Source organism: Emys orbicularis, chromosome 5 (genome assembly GCF_028017835.1).
Source record: "Emys orbicularis isolate rEmyOrb1 chromosome 5, rEmyOrb1.hap1, whole genome shotgun sequence".
Classification (NCBI taxonomy): Eukaryota; Metazoa; Chordata; order Testudines; family Emydidae; genus Emys; species Emys orbicularis.
In genome coordinates this window covers 20,970,663-20,992,742 of record NC_088687.1, presented here as the reverse complement: position 1 = coordinate 20,992,742, position 22,080 = coordinate 20,970,663, and the positions used below count along the sequence as shown (strand labels likewise).

At 41.9% G+C, this 22,080-nt stretch overlaps 1 protein-coding gene across 1 annotated transcript in view; it reads left to right on the top strand.

Moving 5' to 3' along the window:
* The window catches only part of PDLIM5 (PDZ and LIM domain 5), a 201,529-nt gene that overhangs the window by 149,434 nt on the left and 30,015 nt on the right, over positions 1-22,080 (top strand). Inside the window, exon 15 of the mRNA XM_065404810.1 lies at positions 13,882-14,066. Coding sequence (XP_065260882.1) covers positions 13,882-14,066 — 185 coding nt within the window. The remainder of the gene's footprint in view (positions 1-13,881; positions 14,067-22,080) is intronic.

Here is a 22,080-nt window from a genome sequence, read left to right as displayed (position 1 = left end):
ATATCAGATCTTTTCCTAAAATTAATCCCTATGGCAACTACTCTTGCTGAATGGCAGCATTTTAGAGGGAGCATAATAGGAACACAATGCAGCATTATCTGTACCTTTCTGCTTCACATACCTGGTACGTTACAGCCTGCAGAATTACTTAAAAGGAATGTAGCATGTCCTCATAGGATTAAAACTGGTGCATACTCTGAGGCAATACACTTCTGTTTATTCTGAAAGAAGCTTTGAAGTTGATTTTAGAGTGCTGCTGATGTTGGGATTATATATGCTCCTTAACAGAACTTGATGTGAAAAACAGAGCATGAATAAAATTGCCTCACCCACCCTATTTCTTTTTTAATCCTGGGATGTTTTTTCCTTTACAAATCACTGGAACATTATTACCTTTAGCAACATATAAATATTTATATTTTTAATGTGACGTGTAAACACCTTTTTATAAAGATGAATGGGATTGTGGGGGGATTGGGAATTTGTAACAATTTCTCTTGACTTTTGTCTCCATGTTCTTGGCACCAGGTACTCTGCAGAACCATTCTGCAGGCAAATTACAATTATCTACAAACATTATGTAATGGCTTTTGCTTTTTTCAAACCATATGCAGATTATAATAATGTATAGATTTTTGTCATCACCTCATGCTTCGTTTCTTTTTCTTGAGAAGCCACAGCATGGCAAGTCATTTCAGATCACACGGGTAGTCAGTATGGTCCCCCAAAAATTGCACATTTAAGCCAGAATTTTAGCTGAAAAAACGTGTTGCATATTTTTTACTTTAAAGTTGCAATGGTGTCATTATATAGAAGATTATCACATTTCTGGGGCAGGGGAAGCGGGTGGGCTGGCGGAAGAGGACAACAAAGCTTACTTTGGTTAAAAAAAAAAAATTCAAGGAGGTGACTAGCTATCCAAATTAGAGATTCATCCTGGGCTAAAACAGCCATGTTGATTAAGCAAGAAGGGGATAGAAAATGAAGTTAGGACATATGGAGGTGGTGGGAGTGAATTTTGTCCAGCAATTAAAAATGTACTAAATTAACTCATTCCCTTATATATTTGATGTCTCTCTAGGTTAGGGTGTAATGGACATTTCCAGATATTCTGGAACATGGACTTAATCCTCCAGTTTCCCTTCACTCGCCAAAGAAAAGCAGTTTGAACTCAATGATGCAGCCTTTCTATACAATTAATTGCATGTGTTTTTTATGGAGACGCGCAATGAACAGCAAATGCAGGTTTCCCATCTTCTGTCTTATAGGCCATCTGCTAGCTTTGACACAATTTGTAATAGGTGTTCTGTAGAGAAAACAGTAGGACTACATTGGGACAGCTAAGACAAGAGTTGAGATACTGGCATTTAATCAAGCGTGCTGAATCAATTGAAGTAAAATTCCCTTCTTTATGGTTGCATATACTTTCAGTTAATACATGTTTCCCATGATACTGCACATGATCTATTGATCTAGTAGGTGCATAGTTGCAACAAGTGATGGAGAGTCAGGATTCTTGGGGATATTCTCAACTATCCCAATTTCTTGCTGGGTGGCTTTGGGTGAGTCACTACAATGATCTGTGCTTCAGTTTATAAAAAGGTAAAATAATGCTTCCCGACATTGACATTGCAAATTTACTATGAAAACGTCAGATTAAAGGTCCTCTTTCTTTCTCTCCATCTCTAGTGTAAGATGAGCATTCCTATAAGTACAAATTTTTAGTAAAATGTTATGACCAGTTTATTCAAACATCTGTTTGTATGCAGCACAGTCTTGTTCTGCTTGAGATTCATATTTAACTATTATGTGGTAAGTTTTAATACAATGGAAGATTTATGTCTTTATTAAACCATTCGGGTTTAGAAGCAATGAAACTGAATCAAGGCTATCCTATTCCATTTGGATTTGTGAGGCTCCAGGAAGGATGAGGTGCCCCATTTTTTTTTCATGTTTTTATAACTTCCCCCACTTTGTCATAAGGGATTTGGTATTCTTCAGGGAAATTAACTACACAGATTGCCAGGTCATATGGAGAAGACATTTGCAGACTGATGCTTAAACTTTCCATAACCCCTTCTTTGTACAAATTTGCTCAAGACTGCTGGGAGCTGTTTCTGGAAAGACATTGCTTCTAGGCTAGGAGATGGAGTTAAAACACCATTCATACAGAATGGTACTAGCAAAATATGCTACTCTGAAGGTGAAGTTTAGTGTGGTGTTCTTTTCAATGAAGATGGTGGTGATGGCGGCTATTCACATCCAATCTCCAAGTCTGGAACAATGTGGTCAAGCAAATGTATCAATCCCGGATGTCAGTTCAAGGCATATGTGACGTTGTGCAGTCTATATGGTTTTATAAAACCTTGATAATAAGTCAATATAATGTAACTGGGATAGTTTTAGAAAAATTTGACAATAAGTGAATATAATGCAACTGGGGTATGCTTTGTGCAAAAGGTCTCTTGTAAGGTATCATTACAAAGCTCATAATCTACTGAGTGTGATCATCCTATTCCTAGAAATGTACCACTCTTGTATCTAAAACTAGAAATATAAAACATAACTCTGAGGGCCTATTGTAATTATGTAAAGTGTGGGCCATTAATGATGGTTTGGAATCTTGATGACTCCCATTAACAAGGACCATTGTCTGCAGATGACTGTGTTTACCTGTGAGTCTTCCTGTATATGTGTGTGCTGGCAAGTGAGTAATGAAGTCTTGCAGTGACATGTGATCATGTCACCTGAACTGGAATCCATCTTTAACCTGGTGCTTTTCCAGTGAGGGGGGGTGGAAACCCAGAGGGACAAAGGGTTCCCGCCTTATGCAAAAGATATATAAAGGGGTGGAACAGAACAAAGGGGAGAGAGGAGCCATCATGAAGAATCCCCTAGCTATCACCTGAGCTGGAACAAGAGCTGTACCAGGGGAAAGAATTGTGCCCAGGCCTGGAAGGTGTCCAGTCTGAGAAAAACTTACTGAAGCATCTCTGAGGGTGAGATTATCTGTATTTAGTTTGATTAGACATAGATTTGCGAATTTTATTTTATTTTGCTTGTGACTTACTTTGTTCTGTCTGTTACTACTTGGAACCACTTAAATCCTACTGTCTGTATTTAATAAAATCACTTTTTATTTAGTAATTTACTCAGAGTATGTATTAATACCTGGGGGAGCAAACAACTGTGCATATCTCTCTATCAGTGTTATAGAGGGCGAACAATTTATGAGTTTGCCCTGCATAAACTTTATGCAGGGTAAAACGGATTTATCTGGGTTTAGACCCCATTGGGAGTTGGGCATCTGATTGCTAAAGACAAGCACACTACTGTGAGCTGTTTTCAGGTAAACTTGCAGCTTTGGGACAAGTGATTCAGACCCTGGGTCTGTGTTAGAGCAGACTGGAGTGTCTGGCTCAGCAAGACAGGGTGCTGGAGTCCTGAGCTGGCAGGGAAAACAGGAGCAGGGGTAGTCTTGGTACATTGGGTGGCAGCTCCCAAGGGGGTTTCTGTGATCCAACCCGTCACAGCATATTGTATAATGCTACTTCTCTGTTGGTTGCGATAAGTATGGAATTAATTCTCACTGAAAACTAAAATCAATTTTCTATAATCTACCCCCATTCTCCCTAAGTGATGCAATTCCCTGTCATTCCTAGCATTATCAAAGAAATTACGAACCTCAGCACAGAACAATTTCTTGAACTGAAATTAAGTAGCTATATATTTCTACACTGATCTTCTCAAAAAGGATGCTTTGATTCCTAACTCACTTGATTAAAAGGTAATGCTTTTTAATGCAGAAACTTGAGATTTCCAGAAGGCTACCTAAGCAGTCACTTTGCTTGTAGAAAATGACACTTAGCAAGCTGGTTTAACTGAACACAAAGTAGTAAATTTTTAAAAAAAATTGTACGGTGCACAGTAAAGGAAAGGATGGGATGCATGCCAAGTGGAAGAGAGAACAAATGGTACTGGAAATGGGGGGTGGGGGGGGGAATACAAATCTATCTGAAATTTTCATATTTTAGAAGAACATCTCCTTCAAAGCTCCCATTCATCAAGAAACTTCTCATCTTTCCTAAGAAGTAGCAAGAAAGTAGGTTTTGTTAATTTTTAAAAACAAAAAGCCATGTGCACCCTTGTCAGCTGGTATCAAAGAAGATATTTTAATTTAGGACATTTTCAGTATTTGTGACTGTTACATGGCAGCTCCATGCATTCTAAAAGAGCTTCTGAAGCATTATAAACTTCCACTTCTTCGTGGCTCTGAAAATATCTCTAGCTGCTGGAAACACCAGGGAGCAATAACATGTCTATCTAAATGCAGTTTTGTTTCAATTCTGTGGAAGTCTGAATGATTTTATTGGCTGCCCCCTGTGGAAAACTGGTGTGTACCAGACCGAGGCATTCCTAGTTACACACGTAATTAGGAAAGCCTAAGTCACGGGTGCTTTGAGTTAGTGTGTTTACAGGTAAATCAACTGGCTTCTTATTTCTGTAATCAGAGTTGAGGGGAAACAGCAGTAGATTATTAAAACAGTTAATCCCCACTAAATGACATCCAGTGAAAGGAACATTGTACTGTGTACATTTTTGGTCACTTCTCCCTGTGGGCTTGTAATACATAATTTCTGGAAGTTGAGTCAAGCCTTGGTAGTTTGTGCAGGGAGGCATGTGAAGTTCTACCTTATATTTACCCAGGTCATTAGCATTAAAAGTTATACAAACACATGAAGCAACAGAGGGTCCTGTGGCACCTTTAAGACTAACAGAAGTATTGGGAGCATAAGCTTTCGTGGGTAAGAACCTCACTTCTTCAGATGCAAGTAATGGAAATCTCCAGAGGCAGGTATAAATCAGTATGGAGATAACGAGGTTAGTTCAGTCAGGGAGGGTGAGGTGCTCTGCTAGCAGTTGAGGTGTGAACACCAAGGGAGGAGAAACTGTTTTTTTGCTGTAAGATGGCTACCTTTACATCTGCTATTGTGTGTCCAGGGAGGTTGAAGTGTTCTCCTACAGGTTTTTGTATATTGCCATTCCTGATATCTGACTTGTGTCCATTTATCCTCTTGCGTAGTGACTGTCCAGTTTGGCCAATGTACATAGCAGAGGGGCATTGCTGGCACATGATGGCATATATAACATTGGTGGACGTGCAGGTGAATGAGCCGGTGATGTTGTAGCTGATCTGGTTCGGTCCTGTGATGGTGTTGCTGGTGTAGATATGTGGGCAGAGTTGGCATCGAGGTTTGTTGCATGGGTTGGTTCCTGAGTTAGAGTTGTTATGGTGCGGTGCGTGGTTGCTGGTGAGAATATGCTTAAGGTTGGCGGGTTGTCTGTGGGCGAGGACTGGCCTGCCTCCCAAGGTCTGTGAAAGTGAGGGATCATTGTCCAGGATGGGTTGTAGATCACTGATGATGCGTTGGAGAGGTTTAAGCTGAGGACTGTAGGTGATGGCCAGTGGAGTTCTGTTGGTTTCTCCACTGGCCATCACCTGTTGTGATGGTGATGGCCAGTGGAGTTTCTGTTGGTTTCTTTTTTCTGTTGGTTTCTGTTGGCCCATCACTGAGGTTTTTAAAAACAGGTTGGACAAAGCCCTGTCAGGGATGGTCTAGGTTTACTTGGCCCTGCAACAGCACAAGGGGCTGGACTTGATCACTTCTCAAGGTCCCTTTCAGATCTACAGCAAAAAAACTTCAGGACCAGACTCCAAAGAGAAACTGCTGAGCTCCAGTTCATTTGCAAATTTGACACCATCAGATCAGGATTAAACAAAGACTGTGAATGGCTATCCAACTACAGAAGCAGTTTCTCCTCCCTTGGTGTTCACACCTCAACTGCTAGCAGAGCACCTCACCCTCCCTGACTGAACTAACCTAGTTATCTCCATACTGATTTATACCTGCCTCTGGAGATTTCCATTACTTGCATCTGAAGAAGTGAGGTTCTTACCCACGAAAGCTTATGCTCCCAATACTTCTGTTAGTCTTAAAGGTGCCACAGGACCCTCTGTTGCTTTTTACAGATTCAGACTAACACGGCTACCCCTCTGATACAAACACATGACACATTCATACCTCATATGGGGCACAGCTCATACTTTTTACAACAAGAAATCAGACTTAAGAATCATCTTAAAAAGATGTCTCTAATGCGCATGTAACTTCCACTGAAGAGTGCAGGCCTGGCAGTTGGATTCCATAAGCATTGTGAGCTTATTTCTCTTTATTTTTCAGTTAAGCGTGTCAGTCTGTCCACTATACGTTTTAGTCATATTTCTCAGCATTAAGTACCTACATTAGATAGCAGCTTCTGATATGTGTTCAGTATTGTCTTCATTCTCCTAATCTTAATTTACAGTAAAGATCCAAAAGCAATTTGGGAGAAACTGGTACTTGTCTCACACCTCACCTATCATCATTTTATTCTGTTCCATTCAGGTTTTTAGATCACTGTCAGGTACCATAGTTTCTGGGTGCCTTTTAGCAATATGTTAAGCAACATGACTAACATCTGTCGTGTGGTTTGTTCTCTCGCTCATCCTATTCCCCAGGTGAGAACTGCATATGCAGGGTAGTGTTTTGGTAGGGGTTTTGTTGCTCATTTAGTTTTGTTTTCAGTGTACATCCTATTCTGATTTGTCTAGAGAAGACAAGTCAAAGAAGTGTACCTTGCACTTCAAGCGAAAGGTTTGTAATGACTCTGTCCTGATGGGAGTTAATTTCACAGTCTCAGCACAGAAGAGCTTTATCCTTATGGAAGAAAGTTTCATTGTGCCAAAGAAGTGGAGAGTCAACCTCTGTCTTAATCTCTGAGTTTTAAGTGCCCAGGCTATTGGACAGAGATCTTGAACTTAACTTGATGATAACCATCCTTTTTTTTTTTTTTTTTTTTCTTCCCTGGAACACTAGCCTGTTCACCCATCCAACCTGGAATGTCGTGTTTTTTTTTATTATTATTTTTATTTATTCTCCTTAACTATTAATTAAATACCTAAAGGATTTTAGGAGCACTAGTCTCATAGAAAGTCAATAGGACTTGTGCTCTAAATCCCCTAGGCACTTTTGAAAATCTCTCCCGTAGACTTAATAAGGTAAAAAACATCAGTTCTTAAAAGCAGTAGCATCTTTCTTTCAGCCAATGTGGTTTTTGTTATTTCTAGAAATATGTGAAGCTTTCTATTTTGAAAAGGAACAGGAGCTCTATTTTTTGAAAAAAAGGATTAAAACTGGCAAAACTTTAATGTTTTGGCATAGAATTATACAGATCTTCACCCTGAACATTGTTGGGAGAACTCAGAGGCACTCATGTTATAAATCTTCCTTTTGAAAAAAAAGGACCTCATCATTGCTATACTCAGTACATTTGTATTTTTAATTAGTACACTGAATAAGCGGTTTAGTTTTCTCTTTGTTAGCCTCCACAGCTATTAATTTTTCTTGAATTTCATTAGTACTTTTTTCTGCCTATTGTATTATTTTCTCCAGATCAGACATTTTTACAAATAGTAAGTCTAATTTATTCTTAAAGGAATCAAATCAGACTTCTAAATCTGACCTTGCTAGAAGAATATTCTCAAGTGTAACCTTAGTATTAACTGCTGGAATGAAAGACTTTGTATCGATTATGGCCAATTTTTGACAATGTCATGCACTGTAGCAGTTTTCTCCCTCTCCTCTTTCTCCTTGTAACTTTAGTCCCATTTGAAGTCTTCAAATGGGACTAAAGTTACAAGGAGAAAGAGGAGAGTGGTGTAAAAATCAGATTTCTAAATCAAATGTTGCTAGAAACTTCTCTGAGGATGCCCCAATACTGCTTTGTTGCTTGCATTTGGGAGGCAGAAATGATTCTGCAGAGGGACAGAATTTATTTCCGTGAGGCACAGGATATAAAGCCATAATACTGTAGAAGCCTAGAAATATGTCGACAAAAACAGCAAGGTGGGCCATCCTTACATGGTATACCAAAAAGTTATCAAAATATTAATGTTGTTTTGGGGTTTGGGCTGGCAGGAGTATGGGTGCATTCCTGAAGAAATAGGTGTCTTGCAATGTATGAGCCAACTAGTAATGAATCAAAATAATCATAGTTCTGATGCAGAAAGGGGTAATATGAAATGTAGAATGATTCCCTTGCAGTGGAAGTTCCCCTCTAGAGTTTAGAGTATTGTGTCCTCAGGGAGCAGCACCAGCTCCTAGAGAGAGAGAGAGAGAGAGCACTCCCTGAAATCTCCTTTTTGGGTGGCCCTCAGTGAGTAGCAACAAGTCCTTCAAGGGGAAAGGTAGGCTATAACTCCTCCACTCCCTGATACTGCCTCTAGGTGGGGAACCTTATGATGGAGACTCTCAGATAGCAGCAGCCTGTCAATTAAATTTTTGACAGTTCTTAGGGCTGGTCTTCACTATGGGGAGATGGACGCTGCTGCAATTGATGCAGCAGGAGTCGACTTAGTGGGTCTAGTGAAGACCCACTAAGTCAACCACAGAGCACTCTCTGGTCGACCTCGGTACTCCAGCTCCCCGAGAAGATTAAGGTAAGTGGACGGGAGAGCGTCTCCTGTTGATGCAGCAAAGTGAAGACACCGGGGTAAGTTGACTTAAGCTACATCGACTCCAGCTACATTATCCACGTAGCTGGAGTAGCGTAACTTAGGTCGACTTACCCTGGTAGTGAAGACAAGCCCTTAGTATGTAAAGGAATATATTCAACTCCTATTTGTTAGGAACAGACAGAAGGAGCAGGAAGAGGTGTCTGAGTTCCATCTCAAGGCTGCTGAAACCATTGGCTTGGAACTTTTCTCTTGTTAAGTTTCTCCCTTGGTTACATCTTGAGCACAGTATTGTGGACTCTGAGCATTCAAAAATCAGAACACTGGCTTAAAAACAAGAGATTTTCTTTAAAAAAAAAAAAAATAGTACTGGGCTCTTTTTATTTGCTTTTTGGTTTTAAATGAAATCTGGGAGTCTCACTTAATCCCGTGACTCTAGGAGCTGAAGCTTTAATAAAAACACAAAATATCATGAGATTGCTAGCTGTTGCTATCTGAATCAATGACCCACAGGCATGAGCTGTCATAATCTGTATCTTCAGATGACTACAATCGCAGATATTTAACTTAGAACAGAAATAGCGAAGTGCTTTAGGCATTCCAAATTGCACTTCTGTACATATTTCAAGTTTAGTATGGTTAAAGATGACTTGTATCACTATATAAACAAAAATCAATTGTTGGCCCAACCAAATAAAGCAACAGCTGAAAGAGGCCTTAAAGACTGCAATTGTCCACTGGGTTTACCTCTGTCATCCCATACAATTTTTTTAAATAGGATATTATAATACAGCAAGCTGCCATGTTTTCAACATCTGGTGCTTCCACTTTGGGAAGGTGCTTTTTCCATTTTTGAGCCAGATTCTCCAGTGGTGTAAGTTGGCTAGAATGAATGCAAGTCAGTGGAGCTTATTGATAGCCTCTCAGAATCTGGCTCCACCTTGCTAATTTTTTAAAAACAAAGCTGTCTTTGTGCAAAGGAAGTTGTTAATTCAGTAGGATTTTCTTACGTGTGCTCTTGTATGAGGGAACATATTTTACTTTAAAGGTGGTTTGTCAGGTGCTGATTGGTTTTTGGAGTGGAGGGAAAGGAAACTGCTTCTATTTTTGTTAATGGAGGAAGAAAGCAAGTCTCTTGAGAAAATCCTCAAGTTATAATGGGGCTCTTGCCTGAGTGGCTGTGATGGTGGGTATATCAAATCAACTTGGAAGTCTAGGAGATGTGTTTTTGAGCGCACTCATTCGGGAGGTCCTCAGTCTTCCCTAAATACACAACCCCATTAATCAATCTCTGACTGAATCATGGACTCAAATCAGAAAGGGATTTGTGGGGAAAATTAGCACTTGTAAGACTGGTTTCCATATTGACTGAGTTTTTAAGACCAGATGAATGTGGTGTAAAACTACTGGTGTGGGGAAAACTTGGAAGAACCAAAGGAGCAGAAAAACAAATTGCTGTCAGCTTTGCTGAATAACTTTCATTTTTTGAGGTCTTTATGGGAGTAAGTTTACTTATCTGAGGGGCCTGAGCCAAAACCCATAAAAGTCAATGAAAAGGCTCCCATTGATTTCAGTGTGCTTTGGATCACAGCCTAAGTTATTACTATATTAGTGCTTGATATATTTTTTTTTTTTTTTAAAAACAGGGCCTTAACCTCACTTCCCTTTTCTTTGTGCAACCACAGTTGTTTGCAGCGCACCTTATATCATTTGGAGATCCTGCCTGATTTCTTGGTGCAATCAGGTGCTTAGACATTCAAATAACATTTACACCAATAGGTAATCACAAATACAGAAAGGGAGGCTATGTTCACAAAACCCAAAAAACATAGGCGATGTCTACACTTACAACGCAACAGCAACAGGGAGGGTTCTCCCATCACGGTAGTCAATCCACCTCCCCGAGAGGCGATAGCTAGGTCGAAGGAAGAATTCTTTTGTCGACATAGCACTGTCTACACTGGGGGTTAGGTAGGCATAGCTACACATTTCAAGGGTGTGGGTTTTTCGCAATACTGAGAGACGTAGCTGTGCTGATACAAGTTTTCGGTGTAGACCAGCCCTTAGGCATGTACTGTGTTAATGAATTGCAAACCAGTTAATGTCCAAATCAACAAGCATGCCATCAGTGTTTGGACTTCAAATTTATCATAAACATACAATGAAAACAAAATCAAAATCAGCAACAACATTTTAACCATGACACTGCCTGGAAAAATAATCTGCTTTTTAAAGGTCACTTTGCTTTTGCTGTTAGAGGATCTTCCTAAAGAAGGCCAAATTGTGGCATTAAGGTCAAATGATCACTCCTAACTTTTTTCTCTTATTTACTCTAAGTGAAGTATAAAATGTGCTTCATCATAGTATTGAGATGCATGTAATACAGTAGTTAAGAGTCAGTATAAGAATATAAGCAGGCACAGACTATGCTCATGCTGTCCTGGGATATGGCTGAATTCCCTACTTCTCCTCCTGTCATTGTCTGCCACAGAAAGTGAAGACAGGCTATTATAAAAGGATGATTTTTTTTCCCTTTAAAAATTATTAGACTACAGAATATGCTTATCTTCTCTGATGGGAATTTCCACAGCATGGGACTCAGCAGTGAAAGTGCCTTTGTCTCCAGTTCCTGAGTTATCCTAGATCACTGTAGACGTGAGAACCCAGTGGTCTGGGGAGAGTAGTGGATGGAGAATTGTTAGTTTGGTCCAAGATGATAAGTTTTAACTATCAGGATGGGGACCTTGAATGAGTTGGACGCTGATCTGAAGTCAGTCGTAGAATCCAGGTCATTGTTGTGATGCTCTTGGGATGAGACACTCTGCTGTACTTTTAAGGTGGGGAGGGCGGGGGGGAGGGTTGGAAGGGCCCGCTAGAGTGGCTTTAAGCCTCCTTTGTACTTTCTCAATGTTGGGTTGTTGCAGGGCCTAGAGATACTCTTTGGCATAATTGGGACAGCACTGAGGGGCTATTTAACTTACAGCAGCCTGTCCTGGCTACACTATGGATGGCACCATCCACAGTGCTGTATACTGCGGTCCAGACTGTGACGTGGCCCTCTCACCTCTTGATCCATGCCCTTGACACTCCCCCTATGCCAGTGCTTGTCCCAGGAAAATTCTCCCCCAGCTGGAACCAGGGCTTTTTGTGTCCCTTTATGCCACTCTGGCCCCTTCACCCACCGTAAAGGGGCCAGAGCAGGCCGCCTCCTTAGGCCTCATCTTTGCTTTGACAAAATATGTGTTCTGAGTTTGACCTGGGGTAAAAGCCTAGTGAGGACGAGGCAATTTGTCATTTTCTTGCAAGTTAGCAGGTCAAGTTTTAAGGTCATGGGGGAGCCCGGGGTTTAACTCAACCAACTCACTTATGTGAAAACAACAAATTGGCTTTCTACGCTAGGATTTTGCCTCAAGTTAGGAATAGACCTTTTTTCATAGTGAAGACAAGGCCTAAGAGTCTAATCCTCATCAGTAGATGGGCTACTTGTTGTACCGTGTCCTTTTTAATTGTCTTCAAATACACAGACTTTGATACTACGGATCCTTAACACCACCTTAAAGTCTGCTGTTGAAAGGGTGTGTATTCTAAGCTTCTAAAGAATCGGTAATCTATGGATTTGTGCCTCCAACAATTTTTTTGACATACATATTAGCGCTATAGAACATGGGGGGCTTACTTTTTATGCTTAGTCTGTCACTGCACGTACACTGCAATCGTAAATCAATCACTAGGACAGCTGATCACAACTATTCTTATAATTAAAGGTTTGTGTAATTCCAATAACGGCTGTAAATACAATGAGGTGAATTGAGGATTTGGTTTTAACGTAAGTCTGAATTTCCTTGTTTGTGGATTTGTCATGAAATCCACAAGAACGGTCTTAGGCACATGAAATATTGACACTTCACTGTCACTAGCAAACAGAAGGCAAGCTCACTAGTTCATAATGAGGGATAGCTCTTGAGAGTATTAAAATTCTCTCTTTTTTTTTTTTAATAGACAAGACATTGTGCACATGTATTATCTAGTTTTCACGAAAAAGTCTCAGGGATTTTTACTACACAAACTTAGTATCATATGCTAATACCAAGCATAGCTCTGTTTCAGTACGTGGCAGTCAATCCACGTGCTGTAGAGTTGTAAACTCCAATAGAGAAAGTTTATAGGATTTCAAAGGTGTTAGCATTTCTGATTTCAAGGAGGGACAAAATATGGATGTAGCTTTGGCTCTGTTGATGTGTTCTACCATGTCTTTGTGTTACAGAAATAGTTAGTGTTTCCTGCTGTTTGTGTTTCTATTCGTTTACAAATGACTTTCATTAGCAAGTACAGCATTATTTTAAAGGTTTCTTACTAAAATATTTTTTCATTTTTCAAAAATAAATACTAGGGTTTTAAAAACAAGTAACCCTGCACAAATCTTTATTTGAGATGCTTGTGCTTTCAAACAGTTTGCGGAAATCAGAAATGAAGCATTTTCTTCCAGTAGCTTAATTAGTGGGCACTTACAATGCATGTGAATTCCAATTAACTGCAATTGTCAAAGGGTAATATATATATTTTTTTAAATAGCAGAACTGTACATACCTTAAGACATGGAAACAGCTTTAAACTTCTTTAAAAAGGCAATATAAAATATTACATACATGCTGGTATGAAACCACTAGAGCGCTAGTGATGGGCAACCACTAGTTGCCCATCACTACATGTGTCAGTCATTTTTGTGCTGATATTTTTATGGAGAGCTACAATTAAAACATGAACATATGGATACTTACCCACTATCCAAGAAGAAAATATTAATATATTTAAAAAGTCAGTAATGGAATAGTCTTAAAGTCATGCTGAGTTTAAGGTAGAGAATTCTACCTCTACTCCTATTCAGTGACAATTTTAGGTGTTTAGAAAAGATGCTGTAAAGGGGACTTTTATGTTGACTATTTGCAGAAATTTTAAGAAAATAGCTTTAAAAAAAGTATATAACAGGTCTTAGCAGGAACATTTAGTTTCTAAATATGCAGTAATCCAAAAAAAAAAAAAAACCCTCAGTAAGAGAGATTTTACACAGCGGAGAAGAGAAAAGATAGGTGGGCTTAGTTTTTAAATTTAAAAGGGGTCTTGAGGGCAAGGTTTTGTAGGATTTGGGACCAATCTATGACTTTTTGCATATGACAAAGTAATTTCAAGTATGATTATGTATGATAAAACTGCTCATGCAACACCTGCTTTAGTATGAATGGAAAACCCTTTGCACCTGGGTCTTACATATACCGTCACTTCAGTGTGTTCCTGTTTGGGTAAGAAATACTCTTTTTGTCTCTGAACAGTGATTCCCTGGAGGCTTCACAGCCTGTTGCTTATGCCGCTGCCTCCGTGAGGAGCATGCCTGTAAGTCCAGACAAAACTGACACCAGACCAGCTGCAGCCAAGATCACATCTGCTACAGACTTTAAACCAACCGGACCTCAGAGTGCTGTCAAATACTCAGGTTGGCAACCTTCAAACCAACCAGGTAACTTTAAAGAAGCCTTTCTTAGTCACTTAGAGAACTTTAGACACCTTATTAAAATAGTCAAGTTTATTTGACTATAATAATTAAAACAATATTTAAATTCAGATTGGATTGCTCATCCAACTTTGTCATTTAATAATATTCATTGCTGTTACTTTTTAGGTCAGTTCAATTAAATGTACTTGTGGGCCTGACCCTGTATCTTTTTTGTGAATGTCCCATTTATATAATTGATTTTCTTGTGAGTAAAAGTTGAAACCTCAGGTCCTTAGTTTATTTATTAAAGTCAGATAAATGATATTTAAAATACCGGTATTATAGATGGACATTTCCCAGATGTGTGTAAGGTATATGAAGGTATATTTTGTCTGTGAAGAAGAAACATACATATAGCACGTTGCCACTATGCCCTTCTCCCAGCTGGATTTTATATATTTTGAAAATCATTCATCGGCATTATGCGGAGCTGGTTAAGTGTTTGGTATTTCTGGTTTGCTACCTTTGGTACCAAAAGAGAATAAGCAATTTATTTTAGTTTTTGTAGTGCAGATTTTAAAGGTTGGTTCCTGTAAGAACAATCTGAAAGTTTATTAACTTTGAGCACGGTTTAGTAAATTTTATCCATGTGCACCAATGCTGAGAGCGCTTTCTTATGGAGAATACACTCATGATCGCTTTTTAAAAACCAAAAGAGCAAGGTGTTTATTTGCAATAAGTATTTGTTCTAAGAAATATACCACACGAAAATTCATCTTCATTTTGTGGTAATGACATGTGTAGTATATTGAGATAGTATAACCCTTTTTAATTACACTGCTTCCCATACTGAGGTTATCTTTGGTCCCAGGCTGTACTTGAACATTCATTTGTAAATAACCAGGGAAGTTTTTATTGATGATCAAATTATAACTATCAGTTTCCTTGTAAAAATGAAATGGGTTTTCTCTCTTGCGCTTCTGATGGAACATGAGCCATTAAGTATCTTTTTTTTATCCTACTATTAAGGGAGTTTCCTTTTTTGAAAAAAATCCATACAGGCTAGAAGATAAATCTCAATGAGCCCAATGTAAAAATGGAGAGAGAACATATGGTGTTAATGCTGGATGTTTTGTAATGGGGTCTTTGGAACATATGGTCATATTATTGTCTGTCTAATAAAGATGCCAATATATTCTGGTTTGAACAGGCAGTACTACCAAAGATCCTCATGATGGCAGTACACTGTCACTTCTATACTCATTTGTAGGACTGTCACAGAGTAAGGATCTTCTTAAGGCAGCAGAATATTACTGACACAGTTAGGGTTTATTTCAATTTAAGTCAATCTATATTTTTACTGAATTATTTTTTTTAAATTAGCTGTCTTAAAAATATCCTCTTAAAAGTTATGCCTTCAGTTCATCGTGCAGTTGTAGCAAGCATTGGTGTGACTATGGTACCTGTGTGTATTAAATAGTGACATGTCACATTAAATATTTGTCTAAATTATGAATTCTTTCCCAGTGTACTAGTGCTTGTTTCCACAAGATGATTGGTTTATTTTACTTGCAGAGATCCATTTCAATACTTGGCGTTTCAGCAGTATGACAGTCAATTTCAATATGTTGATGGGGATTTCATTGCAAAATCCCCCTACTGCAGCGTTAATGTAAATGTAATGCTTGGGATGGATTTTGGGGGGGGGCGGGTGATGGGTGCCATATAAGCATGGAGAAAGAAAGATGTATAAGGATGAATTAAATGAGCTTTCTTACTAATCTTTGTAAATATATGAATATACTGTATCCCTTGAAAAATTAGTATTGTATGTTGGTGATGCAAAGCAGAAACACAGCCTGATTTGTTTTTTGAAATCCATTGCATATTATCTTGTTTGTTGCTCATGAGTTCAGGGCTTCTCATGGGTTTTTTTGCTTTTTCGTATTCAAGCATTTTCTAAGAATTTCAGGTCTTCGAGGCATCTATATAGTGGAGGGAGGGCTGCATGTGTAAGTGTTCCAGTTTTACATCATTAAGCCTTGACAAAGTTCCTGTTAACATTTGACAATTCTAAGAGCCATACAAACTGATTCTGCCAGATCAAAAGTCTCTATTAGTGTGAATCCGAACTAGGCTGTTAAAATGAGGTATTCTAGTTGAATGAAAGCAACTTCATTCTGTGTGCTAGCAGGCACAAGAGAGTGGCTGGTGCAGTAAAGTGTTAGGTTGAATAATCAACACCTAACCCCATGGACAATAAAGTGAAAAAACAAAACAGAAAGCTTCCTTCATCCTAGTTCAAGGTGATCTGCTAATTGTAGAGAAGTTCTATGCAGACAGTGACCATAATCGCCTTTAGCCTATTGTTCTGCTGTAGAGTTTGGGGGTAGATTGTTTTAGGAGAACCAGGCTTAGATTGCCTTAAATGTAGCCAGCTTCCTTGGGAGCTACATCTCAGGTCACTATCTTTTCCAATAAAAATATAACAAAGGCTGGGGTAAAAGTAGCATAAGAGGTGAGGCTTTCTGGCTTTCCTTATGTCATGTTGTTTTACTTATCCTGCTGTCCTTTAGAGTGCCTGTGTCTAAATGCAGTTTGGTTGTTAAAACAGTGGGGGGGGGGGGAGTAGAATTTCTGCCATTTCTAAATGTTTTTTATTTTATTTATTTTTTTAAACCATCTGAGTTTGTCTGGCGGGGCAGTATAGGTAGGTATACTTGTCACTGTGTTGAGAAATAATGAAGAGGCTGCATTTCACGATTTGATTGAAATGTTAACAGCCGCCAAGGTATCTCAAGCTTGACCAGAGATTATATTACAGGTTTCGTTTGAGATCTGCCCTTTAAACCTGACGTAAGCTCACCTGTGGTTTTAGATAGCATGTGTTACCCAGAAGTCTGTGAAGAAGGTAGTAATGCAAAACCAGCAGATGAAAGAGATCTAGGCATGGTTACAACAGCATTACAGCAGAGATTGGATCTTCTTCTTTTTCTCAGGCATATATTTTACAAAATGGAAACCTTCAAGGTCTCCCTGAGCCTAAACTTACTCACTGAAGTTAAGACCAGCAACTTTTCTCTGACAACCACAACTCCTCAGGAGTTCAGCGTTTTGGATAAAAGTAAACATGCATTTAAGAAACAGAACAAAACTTCAACCATTTCAAGGCATCTTTTATATTCAGTCACTAATTCTATTTCCTGGTTGCATTCTGTGTAACTGAAGCTTTCTGTGTCCTTGGTAAGTGAAATTCCTGACACTTCACAGTCTAAAAACAATTCAGGCTGGATTTATAAAGGTATTTAGGAGCCTAAAAGTGCAGATCTAGACTAAGTGGAATTTTCAAAGGTGCCTATTTGTCACATAATGAAAGTAATTCAATGTCTTTCTAAGAAGAAAGCTGGTTCTCGTTTTTACTAACATGAAATGCATGCGTACAGCAGTGTTTTAAAATATATTTCATACTTTTAAGCAGCAGACTTGCCCTTCATAAAAGTGGAAGTCAGTCTTAGGAAATAATTAAAAGGTAGAAGAAGTCTGTCCATATTCATTTGCTATTAATAGCAGGTTTGTAACATTTGAAGATTGTTTCAAGCACCAGCTGTAGTATTAGTGGCATTTGGGGCAGTTTTAAAATTGTCTGTAGAACATCACCTCATGCTGTATCCGTTAGGGCTACCAAATGTCCGGATTTCCCCGGACATGTCCGGCTTTTCGGTCTATAAATAGCCGTCCGGGGGGGATTTTTAAAAATCTAAAAATGTCCGGGATTTCCCCCCCAGTCGGCTATTTATAGATAGAAAAGCGGCGGCCAAGTGCCGCTGGGCACCCAAAGCCCCTTCCCGGCTCCCCCCATCCCCTGCAGCCTTACCATGCTGTCCGGCCCGCAGCTGTTCTTCGCGGGAAGTCTGAAGAAGCAGGGGCAAGCGTGAGGCAGCAGCAGGTAAGCTGGGGCGGGGGGGGGGGGGCGCGAGGAGGAGAGCTCCGGGGAGGCGCGGCCCTGGCCGAGCGGTGCCCGGCTGCCCCAGCGGCTCCGGCCCAGCTCGGGCCCCAGCCCGGACCCGGCCCGGGCCCCAGCAGCGCCGGCCCAGCTCGGGCCCCAGCCCACACCCGGCCCGGGCCCCAGCAGCGCCGGCCCAGCTTGGGCCCCAGCACGCCCAGCTCGGGCCCCAGCCCGCCCAGCTCGGGCCCCAGCCCGGACCCGGCCCGGGCCCCAGCAGCACCGGCCCAGCTTGGGCCCCAGCACCCCCAGCCCGGACCCGGCCCGGCTCGGGCCCCAGCAGCGCCAGCCCGGCTCAGGCCCCAGCACCCCCGGCCCGGACCCGGCCCGGCTCGGGCCCCAGCAGTGCCGGCCGAGCACCTCCGGCCCGGCCCCAAACCCCGCAACCCCGGCCGGAGCGCAGCCCGATTCCTGGGCTCTTTAAAGCCGGCCCTGGTCAGGGGACAGGGAGGGGGGGTTGGATGGGTCGGGAGTTTGGGGGGGGGCTGTCAGGGGGGCAAGGGTGTGGAGAGGGGTTGGGACAGTCAGGGACAGGGAGCGGGGGGTTAGATGGGTCTGGGGGGGCTGTCAGAGGGGCAGGGGTGTGGAGAGGGGTTGGGACAGTCGGACAGGGAGCGGGGGGGTTAGATGGGTCTGGGGTTCTGGGGGGGCTGTCAGGGGGCAGGGGTGTGGAGAGGGGTCAAGGCAGGCAGGTAGCAGAGGGTGTTGGATGGGTCAGGAGTTCTGGGGGTCCTGTCGGGGGCGGGGAGCAGTTGGATAGGGCATGGGAGTCCCTGGGGGTCTGTCTGGGGGCGGGGGTGTGAATATGAGGTGGGGGTGTGGATAAGGGTTGGGGCAGTCAGGGGACAGGTAGGGTCGTAGGGCGTTCTCAGAAGGGGGCAGTCAGGGGACAAGAAGCAGGGCGGCTTAGATAAGCGGTGGAGTTCTAGGGGGCAGTTAGTGGCAGGGGTCCCAGGAGGGGGCAGTCAGGGGACAAGGAGCGGGGGGAGTTGGGGGTTCTGAGGGGGGCAATCAGGGGGTGGGAAGTGGGAGGGAGTGGATGGGGGTGGGGCAGGGGCGGGGCTAGAGCGGTGCTCCTCCCCCCCCCGTCCTCTTTTTTGCTTGTGGAAATATGGTAACCCTAGTATCCGTAACAAAGCTGAACCCAGTGGTAGGATTCAGTGTGGTGTCCAAAGAAGCTGCAGACATGTGATTGGGCGCATGTCCTATATACATAGCATGAGCATTATGGGTAGTTTTATTTCTATAACTTCAGACTACACTAGTCAGGGTAATGACTTCTAGTATGCCTACAATAAGCAGCAAATAGAGTAGCCATCCAGATTAAGATTCCCCTCCCTCCCCGTCACCCCAAAAAACCCATCTTAGGTCTAACTCAGGAGGGTCATCTTCAGTCGGCGCCAGCAGGCGGTAGTGCAAGAAATACACAGGCTGATCTATTTAGCAAAATAGAAAATAGTTTCTATGTGAGCAGCGCAGTGTCATCTGTCTCCCTTTGTTTCTGCTATTCTGGACTACCTACTAACAACAACAACTTTTGGGACTGTCTATCAGCGCCATAGGGAGAACACTTAGCTACAATATCTGCACATCATCCTGCAGTTCATGATGAGACCATATGTTCCCCACCCTACAGTTGCTAGATTCCTCAAAGGTCTCATTTCATTTGTTTCCCCCAATCTAGGAAGCCCGCTCCTTCTTGGGACTTCAGTATACAGTTATCTGGCTTAATGGGACACCCTTTTGAACTCTTAACAACCTGTTCCTTTTACTGTTTATCTATGAAGACTGCCTTTTCCTGGCAATTGATATTGACTCAAAGAATAGGGGCCATTCAGCTCTTCATGACGGATACCCCTTATACAGTGTTCCATAAGGACAGGCTCACTCAAAGGCCTCGTCCTAATTGTTTCAGAATTCCACATAAACCAATTTATTATCTCCCAGTATTTTTCTTCAAGCCTCATTCAACCTCAGAGGAAGCTAAACTTCACAAATATATTACAATATGCAGTCTCTTTTTACATTGATAGGACAAATCCATTCAGAAACCTTGATATTAGTGGCCTTTGCAGAGAGGGTTAAGGATCAGGCTATATTCTCAGAGGTTACGTAAGTGGGCCTCTAACATGTATAAAGACATGTTATGAGTTAGCCAGGTTAGAACCACCTAGCCACCTCTGGAGCTCAGGCAGTCTCTCCTTCCTGTTGGAAGAATATCCCAATTTCTGAAATCTATAGGGCAGCTACATGGAGCTCAGTCCAGACATACACAAGCGTCTACTCATTGGTGAAAGATTCCAGATCAGATGCTTGTTTGGTAGGGCTGTACTGCAGTTTCTGTCCTAGTGCTCATCTCCACGCAAATGGACAACTGTTTGTTCATCACCAAAAATGGAAGCTGTGTAAACAATCACTTGAAGAAAAAACAGTTATTTACCCTACAGGAACTGTAGTTTTTCCGCACTGGAACTCCCTACACCCCTTCTATGTAGTCCTGTTCATCTAGGATTCTGTATTGGCAAAGGAAGTGAGGGACAGTTGGTCCTGCTCTGTCCTTTATGCCCCCAGGGGCACATAGACATGCAGGGTGAGTATCCATTCTTCTTCGATTGCTGGTTTCTATATGTATTCTGCACGTGGGTATGCATGTGCCTGAGTCCAGAGATCTGGACAGTGTCTGTTGGCCCACACTTGTGCAGTAGGTCACCTTATGCTCCCGAATGAGGGTATAAAACGCAGTATAAGTCAATGCCCCCTCAGTTCCTTCTTACCTCATATGAGGCAGTCTCTCCTTTTTTCCCCATCAGAGGACTTTAGGCAATACCAGGACTTACTACGAAGAGTGGCTAATGATTGCCAGATATCCCCGGAGAAAGTCCAAGACCCAAAATATTGTGAGATAGACATTCTGGAGCCACAGAGCCCAAGTGACTCTTCCAGTTAATGAGGCTGTATTGGCACTGCCAGCGGCCTGCACCCCTAAACCTAAGAGGGCCAAGAGGAGCTATTTCATCCCAGCAAAGGGAGCCGAATTTCTGTTCTCCCACCTGTTCCTGGCTCCCTGGTGCTACAGGCTGCTACGGCACGAAATAGGTCACAATACCTAAGGACCACCTGACCAGATAAGAGCTCCAAGAGCCTGGGAGTAAGGTCTTCTCTGCAGTTTTGAAATTCCCCATCACCAATTACCAGACTTTACTAGCCAAGTACAACTTGAACTGTTCTAGGCTTGCACCCTTTAAGGACAAACTTCCCCTGATGACAGAGCCAAATTTCTCTCCCTTCTAGAGGAGGGCAAATTGGTGGCAAAAACGGCCCTTCAGGCTGCAGTTATGCTGTGGATACAGCATCCAGAAGCTTGGAGGAGGGATTCATGGTTGCAATCCTGGGGCTTCCACAGGGAAGTGCAGAATATGATCAAAGACCTTCCTGTTGAGTCAAACATTTTTAATGGAAAAAAAAGATGCTCTTTTAATTTGTTAAAGGACTCACGGTCTACACCTCCACTCTCTGGGAATCTAACATCAGCCCCAAGGAGGAGAGGCACCAAAGGCAGACCTATACACCAAGACCACTGCCGCCTACTCCTTATGCTCTCTACTACCAGCATCCTGACAAGCCTCCCCGCAAGCGACAGAAGACTGAGACCTGCTTTTCAGCCAATTCTGTCACCACAACCCATTCCCAGCCCGCTGCTAGGAGCCACTTTTGACATCTTAGTCAAGACCCACTTACCATTTCTGATGCTACTTGACCCTTCTGTCATCTTTGCGGGCCATCTTACTCTCTTCTCCCACAACTGGGAGTTAATCGCAACAGACAGTTGGGTATGGGAGATGATCCTCCAGGGATACTTCAAAGAGCACCCTCTCCTTCCTTCCTCACAAAACCGCTTCCCGGTCCCCCTTCAGGGACTTCTCTCACAAGGTGATTCTTCAGCAGGAAGTGGAATCCTTATTCTGAGAGTCAACAGAACATGTCCCACCTAAGTATCAAGAAAGAGGGCTCTATTCTCCATATTTCCTAGTCCCC